Source organism: Orycteropus afer, unplaced genomic scaffold (assembly GCF_000298275.1).
Source record: "Orycteropus afer afer isolate SDZICR_OR568_19922 unplaced genomic scaffold, OryAfe1.0 scaffold00127, whole genome shotgun sequence".
Lineage (NCBI taxonomy): Eukaryota > Metazoa > Chordata > Mammalia > Tubulidentata > Orycteropodidae > Orycteropus > Orycteropus afer.
Window position 1 is genome coordinate 8,162,587 of NW_006921714.1, and position 10,414 is coordinate 8,173,000.

At 52.3% G+C, this 10,414-nt stretch overlaps 1 protein-coding gene across 1 annotated transcript in view; it reads right to left on the reverse strand.

Annotated features, from left to right (window-relative positions):
- The window catches only part of SYNE3 (spectrin repeat containing nuclear envelope family member 3), a 99,441-nt gene extending 89,879 nt beyond the window's left edge, over positions 1 to 9,562 (reverse strand). Inside the window, exon 1 of the mRNA XM_007944553.1 lies at positions 9,542 to 9,562. Within this exon, the coding sequence (XP_007942744.1) occupies positions 9,542 to 9,562 (21 nt within the window). The remainder of the gene's footprint in view (positions 1 to 9,541) is intronic.
- Between the last annotated feature and the right edge of the window lie 852 nt (positions 9,563 to 10,414).

Genomic DNA, 10,414 nt, shown 5'->3' on the forward strand with positions numbered 1-10,414 from the left:
CAGCTTCCCAGAGAGTGGCACTCAGTGGCTGTCTCTGTTTAATTAACAGGCCTCAAAGGCATTAACTCACCCTCACTCCTTAATGGAATCTGGAGGGAACCTGAGGACGAAGCTGCCTCCCAAGCAGCTCTAGGCCACAGGTCTCACATCCGCTGGCCACCACTGCCCCGCAAACCCCCGACCTTCCCGGAACACAGAGGCACTCAGGGTCCATTCCCCTTGCACCTGCTGTCTCTCCCACCACCACCTCCCCTGCCTTCGCCTAGGCCCCTCCCTCTTAGTTGCCCAGCATCCCTGGAGGCTTAGCTGAGGGCCTCCTCTTCCAGGAAGTCTGACTGACTGACTGATGCACCCTGTACAGATGTCCATCTCAGCCTGGGCCCCACTGGACCAAAACTATCTGTACCCCCATCTCGCCTGCTTCCTCCCCCACCCCTCCTCCCACTGAGCTCAGTACCTGATCAGAGTAAACATGAATCCACGAACCCCCACCTGACCCCACCCCACCTGCCCACAGGCTCCTTGAGGCCCAGCAGTCTGATGTAAGTCTAAGAAACCCGATGGAGTTAGGGAGGGGAGGAATGAGACCAGCTACCTGGCCTCAAGGTGAGCACTATCGACAAGGCAACCAGCCTCCTTCCATAACGTCTGTCACCTGCCCCCTGGAGTCCAGCTCCCTCCAGCAATGCCAGGAAGGGAGGAGGGCATGCCAAGTGCCCTCTGGAAGGCCAGGGGCAGCCTTTCCCATGGCTCAGGCAGTGAAATGCCACCCAACTCCCAAGGACCCTGTGGATGACAGCTCCGAGGTAAGGCCCACAGGGGAGCTCCCCATCCAGCCTGTGGAGGGCAAGGTCAACCCTAGGTCCTCCTGCTGCCCACTGCCTGGGGCCTCCAGGCTTAATTAGCCCAGTCCTTCCCTGAGAAGATCTAGCACAATGAAGTGGTGCCAGCCAGGAAGTCAGGAGCCACCCAGGAAGTCGGCCCCTCAGCTAGGTACCTGCCCTACCTTCCCCAAAAGTTCACACCAGACTCAGTGACAGCAAGGTGAGGCAGATGTCTTATTGGCTGTAGTTAACAGCAGCCCAGGCCAAGCACACATCTGACCTCTCTCTCCCAGCACATCACATCTTCTCCTCTTGGATTCCCCCACAGAGAGAAGGCTCCCACACCCAATGTGGCTGAACCCACCAGACCTGCCCGGTGGCTGGCCTGAGCTTCTGTGGCCTCTCCCATTGCAAGCAGCAGCCTCCTTACTGCCCTGCCTTGCATCTCAGCAGAAGGAGCAGGTTCAACCCCCATGACTACCTCCCTACACCTGGCCACAGTCCTCCTACACCCTCAGACCTGAACAACGTGTGCACAGACTCTTCCAAAAGAACAGCCAATGAGGGCTGCACGAGACCATGCTCTCTGACCCCATTTCTGTCAGCACAGACTCTAGAAACAAACAGAAGCTTTTTGCTAGAGGAAAACGGCTTCAACTAAAAAGCACTGCACCAAATACAGGGCTGGAAACATTCTTCTGGTTGATGCTTATTACACAAAACTTTTAAAACTTCTCATAGACCTTGAAGTCTGCAGAGAAATCTTTCTTTGACTTCAACTTGAGAAACCCTGGCCTAGCGGATGAAGTGGCCACTCCTGGGGACCCTGAAACATCAGGTCCCACCTAACACTCACCGATACCCAGTTGCTGTCAAGTCAATTCCAACTGCTCCCGCAGGGTGAGTGAGGGACGGAGCGACCCGGTGTGCATCAGCACCGAACTGTGCGCCAGAGGGTTTTCAGGGGTTCCCGGCTGACCCTACGGCTGCCCAGAACCACAGGGTTCTCGGGCCTGCACTCCAGCCGCCCCTCACTGGCACAGTTTCTAGAAGCTTAGTGTCTGGGTCCTGCCTCTGAGGCAGGGTCCTCCCTCACTCCACTTCTCCTGCTGGCCTTTAAAGGCCTAGCTCAGAGACAGCCAGCAGAGGGTCCTCTTCCAGGCTCCCTGGTCCCCAGCGGACATGACCTCTCCGTCTTTCAGGTTCCCCAGGGAGCACTCTGCCTACTCCCCTTTACTGCACGTTTTCTAAGCACTTTATGTGGCTCTTCCCACATCTCTAGGAGGAAGGCACTACCATGGGTCCCTAAACTGGGCTAGGGTGGCACTGCAGGGTGAGTGAGGGACGGAGCAGATGTTTGCCCGACTGCTGGTGCTTGGCTATTTGTATCCGGTGGCACATCCATCTCCCTGCCTTATCTCTGAGCTCCCTCCCTGAAGGAGGGCAGGGCCAGTTCATCTTATTGGTCCATGGATTGATTGATTGATTGGCTGGGGATAGAGGTGTCACTGTCATCATTTTTCACAGCTTTACAGAGGTACAATTGATACACAATAAATGGCATATATTTCAACTATGTAAGTTGTTGTTGTTGTTAGGTGCTGTCAAGTCAGCTCTGACTAAGTGACCCTACATACAACAGAACAAAAACATTGCCCGGTCTTGTGCCAGCCCCACAATCCTTGCTATGCCTGAGCCCATTGCTGCAGTAAACACCCATAAAATCATCATCACAACTGAGATAATGAATAGATCCATCACCCTCAAAAGGTCACTTGGGGTTCCCTCCCTCCCTCAGCATAACTGTTTCACAGTTCATCCATGTTGTTGCCTGTATCGACAGCTCATTTATTTCAACGGCTAAGTAATATTTCATCATAGGCATATACCACAGTTTGTTCATTCAGCCACTGATAGGTAGTTTGGAGTGATTACAAATAAAATTAGGAGCCCTGGTAGCATAGCGCCTAAGGCACTTGACTGCTAACCAGAAGGCTGGCGGTTCAAACCCATCATCCACTCCTTGGAAGGAAGGTTGGGCAATCCTACTTCTGTAGTGATACTGCCTCGGAAACCCAAAGAGGGGTCGCTATGAGTCAGGGCCAACTCGACGGCACATAAAAACACAACAACAACAAATAAAATTGTTGTGAACCTCTGTGTGTGGACAGGGGCTCTCATTTTTCTTGCATAAATAACTAGGAGTGGAATGGCTGGGCCATATGACAGGCATATGCTCACGTTTTTGAGAAACTGCCAAACCTTTCCAGAGCAGCCTCACTGCCCCACATCCAGGCAGCAGAGTGTGAAATCGCAGCTCCTCCGGGTGCTGGACAGAGTTGTGTCCCTAAAAATGTGTTGCTAATCCCTGTGCTTGTGGCTATAAACCTATTCTGGAATGTTATGCTAATGAGGCAGGATTAGGGCTGGGTGAGAAATACAAAGCTGATAAGGGGCCCAGAGAAGCAAGCAAAGAAGGGATAAGAGAGAGGCCATGCAACATGAGAAACGCCCAGGAATGGAAGAGACTAGGGCCTTCCTCCCAAGCTGACAAGGGAGAAAGCTTCGCCTAGAGCCTGAATTTGGTTCCCTAGCTTCCTACCAGGAGCTCTGGTAGCATAGTGGCTAAGGCACTTGACTGCTAACCAGGAAGCTGGCGGTTCAAATCCACCAGCTACTCCTTGGAAGGAAGATGGGGCAATCTACTTCTGTAGTGATACTGCCTCGGAAACCCAAGGAGGGGTCACTATGAGTTGGCACATAACAACAAACAACAACAACAGCTTCCTACCAGTGAGAAAACAACTTCTTGCTAGTCAAAGCCACCCACTCGTGGTGTTCTGTTACAGCAGCACTGAGAACCAAGACCCTCCACGTGCTCACCACCTCCTGGTGTGGCCAGTCTTTTTCATTTCAGTCATTCTAATCACTGTGCCAGGCTATCTTATTGTGGTTTTAGTTTTCAGTCCCTGAAAGCTAACGTCTGTCAATGTGTTGTGCTGTGGTGGCTTGCATGTTGCTGTGAGGCTGGAAGCTATGGCGCCAGTATCTCCAACACCAGCAGGGTCACCCCCGGTGGACAGGTTTCAGCAGAGCTTTCAAACTAAGACAGACTAGGAAGATAGACAGGGCCATCCACTTCTGGAAAAATAAATGATACTGAAAATATCATGAGCTACAAGAAGAATAAACAAATCTGTCCTGTAAGAAGTGTGGCCGGAATGTCCCTTGGAAGTGAGAATGGCCAGACTTCATCTCACTACTTTGGCCATGCTGTCAGAAGGGACCAGCCCCTGGAGAAGAATATCATGCTTGGTAAAGTAGAGGGTCAGCAAAAAAGGAGAAGGCCCTCAAGGAGATGGATTGACATAGTGGCTGCAACGATGGGCTCAAGAATAACAAGGATCGTGAGGACAGTGCAGGACCTGGCAGTGTTTCAATCTGTTGAAGTGGGGTCTCTATGAGTCAGAGCCAACTTGACGGCACCTAACAACAGCAATAGCTAACCTAAGGAGCTCTGGTGATGCAGTGGTTAAAGCATGGGGCTACTAACCAAAAGATAAGCGATATGAACCCTCCAGCTGCTCTGTGAGAGAAAGATGAGGCCGTCTGCCTCTGTAAAGATTATAGTCTTGGGATCTCTATGGGCAGTTTGGGTCACTGTGAGTTGGAATTGACTGGTTTTGGTTTTGGTTTTGGTTTAATGGCTAATCTCATTAGGAAAGACCAATCACTAAGAAAGGACATCATGGTTGCTAAAGCAGAAGGTCAGTGAAAATGAGGGAGGGACACCCTCCATGCAATGGACTGACACAGAGCTCAACAATGGACTCAAACACATCAAAGATCAAAGAGCTGGTGCAGGACCAGTGGTGTTTCCTTCTGTTGTATGTAAGATCGCCATGAGCCCAAGCCCACTGGATGGCATCTGACAACAATGCCTAACCATCCAATGGCATCTGACAACGGCTAACCATTTGATATACTTCCACATTTTCATTTAGGGCACCCCTCTCAAACCCCAGAGTCTGTGTGAACCCCATCCCAGGCACCAGACCTTCAAGTTTCATCATGTGCTCAGCATGGGCTTGTTAGCTGAAGGACAAGGAGGTTCCTAGAAGACCACCGTCAACAGGAACCTGCTGTCTCACCAAGGGGGCTGCCAGCCAATGCCTTGAACAGGCTGGTCCATGAGGACAGAACTGGGCAGCTTGACCCAACAGTCACGAGCATGTAGAGCTGATGTTTGATGGAGCCCCTCCTGTTACTCTGTCACGTGGCCTCTGTCTCCCTCCATCCCAGCCCTGCTCAGAATGGGGCCTGGACTCTTGGGCAACAACTCATGCAGCTGCCAGGGGTCTCTGAGTATCAGGGCTGGAAACCAACAACTTGGGCTTCTGAGTTAGAGGACCTGAGTTCCAGTCCAACTCCTCTGAACCCAAAACCTCCTTTTCTCATTTGAATGAAACTGCATCTAGGCACCTGTCTCATTGTGGTACGTAGGACAGATGCCAACACATCGTTGTTAGATGTTATTGTGTCAATTCCAACTCATGGTGACCCCATGTGTGCAGGGTAGAAACTACTCCACGGGTTTTTCCAGGCTGTGACCTTTTGGAACGAGGTCACCAGGGCTTTCTCCCAAGGCATGTCTGGGTGGCTTTGAACCACCAACCTTTTGGCAAGCAATCAAGTGCTTGACCATTTGCACCACCAGGGACTCCTTGGCACACAGTAGGTACCCCAAATATTTCTGAATAAAGAAATAAATCTGGAAAATATGAGGACTATGCCTACACCCCACTGGTACATAGCAGGTACTAAGTCAGTCCAGCTCTTTTTTCATTGAAAGGAAGAAGTGTGGACCAGACAAGCATCTGTCTCCCCGTCAGTGCTCAGGACACCCCAGCTGCTGGTTCAAGGAAATTCCAGAAAAGCAGGAGCCAGGGAGGAGTGAAGTCAACACAGGCTCTTAACCCCAAATACACTGCTAGGAAGAGGGGGTGGAGGTGAAGCAGGCCCTGGACACGGTGTCGTCAGGGCACATAGGTCCAATTCAGGCTCCATCACCAGCTAGCTTCCAGACCTGTCTCGTCATTGGTAAACAGGGGCCAAAGTTCCCACCTGCCTCCCTCCTTCGAGACAGTAAGCTTTAAAATGGAAGGCTGTTATGAAGGGAAGGGGCGCTTCCAACTCACCTCGGGGCTTCTTCTGATAGAATCACTGTTGCTAAGGCAAACAGATGCCGCTAGAAGCCCTAGCCAAGGGCTCCACCAGCACACCACCCCCTGCCCTCGAGTTGATTCCTACCCATAGCGGCCTATAGTACGGAGCAGAACTGCCCCACAGGGTTCCCAAGGCTGTCGCCTTTTACACAAGCAGACTGCCATATCTGTCATCTGCGGAGCATCTGGTGGTTTTGGTTGGCGGCTGAGCACTTTAACCAGTGTGCCACCAGGGCTCCTTTCCAAGGTCTCTAAAGGGCTATCATCATCATCTGCTCTGGAAAGCTGAAGCTAATCACACCCTGCTACCCCATGGGACAGCCTACAGTCCACCACAGCCAGCGGTGGACGCTGTGCAGTGTGCTGATAGAGGCTACATCGTTCCGAGCCCCAGTTCCAACCCACAACAGCGGGAGATGTCAGCAAGCCCCAGCTCTCTGTGCCAGACCATTTCCCGAGGCACGTGCCAGTGCTGTAGAAACATACCCTACAAGGTAGACACGTATCAGTCCCATGTTACAGAGAAGGAGACAAGTCACAGAGATGGTCGCTAACTACCAAAAGCCTGTAGAGAGCTCAGATTGAAACCTGGACAGTCTGGATCCAGAGGCTTCTCCGTAACCACGGCAACCACTTGTAGGCAAGTGTTCAGCATCCACCTGGCTCCAAACAGCACGTTGCAGCTGATTGGAGAACCAAGATGTGAGAAAGAAACAGCTGCTACTGGATGGTGGAGAAAAAGCTGCGGTGAGTTCTCCAAGGTGGCCCAATCCCACAGCTCAACCTGATACTCTTCAGGTACGGTTCAGAGCAGCAACTGCCATTCTGGCCAGGCCCTGTGGCCCTGTAAGCAAAGCTGTGTTGTGCCATCTGCCCCTGACACCTGCAGCCCTTGGTAAACAGTGCCACGCAGCATGCCCCACTTGGCTCTGGGACAGTGTGTTGATGTGTCTGTCCCCACTAGGCTGTCACCCTTGAGGGCAGAAGCTGCGTCTCATGTACTTTGTACTCCTGGGCCCAGAGCACAAGTGGCAGGAAGGAGGGCAGTGCCACTTGCTGAAGGAAGGAACATAACATTGACTTTCTTAGAAAGGCAGGGCTGGCTTTCAGGGGGCCAGGGCCAGAGTGGGGAGGTACCAGAACTGCCCTTGAATTGAGCCTGACTCCAGACCTCAGACGGCAGGACCAGGTCTCATAAGATGAAAGGACAGCCCAAGGGGCGTTTCCGACTCATCTCAGGGCTAAGGGAAATATATGCTGCTAGAAGCCTTAACCATGGGCCCAAGAGTAAACAAAGGGTCTCTGATGCTTTTTAGCGCATTTTTGCATATAACCAAACCAAACTCACTGCCATTGAGTCAATTCTGACTCATAGCAACCCCCTTTGGGTTTCCGCGGTGGTAAATCTTTACGGAAGTAGATTGCCCAGTCATCCTCCCAGAGTGGCTGGTGGATTGGAACAGCCAACTTTCTGGTTAGCCGTCAAATGCCCTAGGCACTGCCCAAACGGGGTGGGGGAGGGGGTCATTCCAGAAGCTTCTGTAACTTGGGTATCTTAGTTTTCTAGTGTTGCTGTGACAGAAACACCACAAGAGGGTGGCTTATTGAACAGAAACCTATTTCCTCACAGTTCTGGAGGCTGGAAGTCTGAATTCACGGCATAGTTCAAAGGGGAGATCTATTTTTGGTCTCTTTTGGCTTCTAGTAGCTGCAGCAATTCGTGAAGGCCCTGGGCTTGTCGACGCCCTGTCGTGTGTGTCTGTCTTCACAGGCTGTCTGCCCACTGTGCAGTCTCTGTGTCTACTCTGCTCTTTTTATAATTCAAGAGTGATTGGGTTTGGGACCCACTGTACTCTGGTTTGACCTCATTAACATAATGAAAGAAAATCCCTGTGCCAAACAGGCACGTATCTGTAGGTACTCGGGTTAAATGTGGGGACACGATTCAGCCCACAGCCTTGGTGAATGGAGCAATGGTTCAGTAAGCAACATCACGATAAACAGAGAAGGGGTGCAGGGAGGGGCCCATGGAGCAGGGAGGGAATGGCCTGGCTGAGATGAAGGATGAGCAGGGTCTGGATGAGGTGAGAAGCAGGAAGGGGCATAACAAGCAGATGGAGCAGCATGAGTGGAGGCTTGGGGGTGGGAAGGTGTAAGGCCAAGTTCAGGCTGCAGAGTGGGCGTGGGAAGAGTCAACAACAGCCTGGAAAGAGGCAGTGCTAGAGGGGCAGGGCAAGTGCCCTAGGCAGTGTGGGACTCAGGGATGTGTGGATGTTCATCTGTGGGCAATAGGGAGCCAGGGAGGGTTTGTGAGCAAGAGAGTGGCATGGCCAGTCAGTGACAGGCCCACAAAGAGCAGGGCAGCATCTGACCAACTGTCTGGACACAATGTCAAGCAGAACAGGCTCCCAGCATCACACGCCTGGCCACATGCTAGGAAATGTCACGTAAAAGTCCTTTTCATCCTAAGACATCCTTCTTATCCTTTCTCTTAAATAACAAAAAGAGTTGGGCTAGAGAGATCTTTTCCCAGTAACTGATTAAACTCGCACACAACTGCTGAGCTGTGGAGAGCAGCCTCCTCCATTCCTTCCAGACAGTGTTTCAGAAGTCTGTCCTCACAGGCCGTCCCAGGCAGGCACCCCTCAGCACCACGCCGGGTGAAGGTGTCTGTGTGTCCGTGAAGCAGTGCCACAGGCTGGGTGGCTTAAAACAATAGGAATTAGTCTCTCACAGTCCTCAGGTCTCGAGTCCTAAACCAAGGTGTTGGCCATTGTCTTGGTTTCTTAGCGCTGCTGTAACAGAAATACCACTAGTGGCCAGCTTTGATGAGCAGCAAGGGATTTTCTCACAGTTTAAGAGGCTAGAAGTCCACATTCAGGGCGTCAGCTCTAGGGGAGGTTCTGTCGGTTGTGGGGGAAGGTCCTTGTCTCGGCGTCTCGCCCTTGGTGCCCTTGGTGACCTGCACGTGGCACCTCCTTCTCCCGTTCGTGCTTGCTTCCCAGCACCTGGTCTGCTCCTTTCACATCTCAGATGTCATGAGGCTTAAAACGCACTGGACAATGCTATGAGCTCATTAATGCAACAAGGAAAGCTCAGTCTCCAAACAGGATGACACCCACGGTGTGGGGAGAGGGTGCCAGCACATAATTTTGAGGGGCACAGTTCAATAGGTGAACCATGGTGATTCCTTCTGAGGCTCCTAGGGGAAATGTCCCCACCTCTCTCCAAGCTTCTGGGGCCATCAGCACTCCTTGGTTTGTGGCTGCATCTCCCCAACTTCTGCTCTGTCTTCACGTGGCGTCATTACTCTGTGCCTACCTCTCTGTGTCTCTTCTCCTCTTTCATAAGGACGCCACTCATTGGTTTAGGGCTCATCCTACTCCAGTACAACCTCATGTGAACTTGGTAATATCTGCAAAGACCCTGTTTCCAAACAAGGTCATGTTCACAGGTGCCAGGGTGGGATGGGGATGGAGGACTTCACCATACCTTTTTCAGGGACACAGCCATTGCAACAGGTAACATATCTCTGCCTGTTCCTACCCCATCCCCTACCCTGGGGCTCTGTCTGTGACCCTGTGATTGCCCTGAATAGTGTCAAGGCCAGTGATGGACCTTGGCCTTTGGATGTCAGAACTCTGTAGGTTGGGTCAACATCACCATGTGTGAGGCCACTGAGTACGTGCCAGGCACTGGGCAGATGCTGTGCACCCATTACTACACTGAAGGCCCCTAGCAACCACCAAGGCAGAAAACTGAGGCTCCAAGAAGGTCAGTCTCCTGTCCCCATGGGATAGCCCCTGAGGCACAGTGTTGGCAGCAGGCCCAGGAGATCTTCTCCACTACCCCTGCCATGCTGCAAAATGGCCAAATGAGGATGAGAGTCAGTAATGCTGACAGGGTTCCTTTCTGAATCAGAACGAGGGGGTTTCCCATCCCATACCCATCTGACGGCAGAGCAGGTGGGATGGGGTCAACCCAGGGGCACCACCTGCTGAGGAGGCCCAGCCCAGGAGGAACACGTGGTGTGAGGTACCGCCAACGGGCCTGGCGATGCCTCCCCAGAGGCTTCAAAACGAACCAGGCAGAGCAGCCCAGATGGGGCTCCACCCAGCTATGGGTCTGGGCCCAGGTTCCAGAAACCAACAGGCCTCCTCATGGCACAGAGACGAGTCATGAGGATGTAAGTGTGTCCTCAAAGGACCCAGTGACCAGATGGAGACCAGGCTGGGTTCATCTCACCTTCCTTGAGAACACACAGCAGGCTGATTCCCTCATTTCCAAAGTGTAGGGGACGCAGGATTAACTCACTGGGTGGTAAGTCGTGTTTCAACGCCCACTCTGAACCGGCCCCTGCGGTCA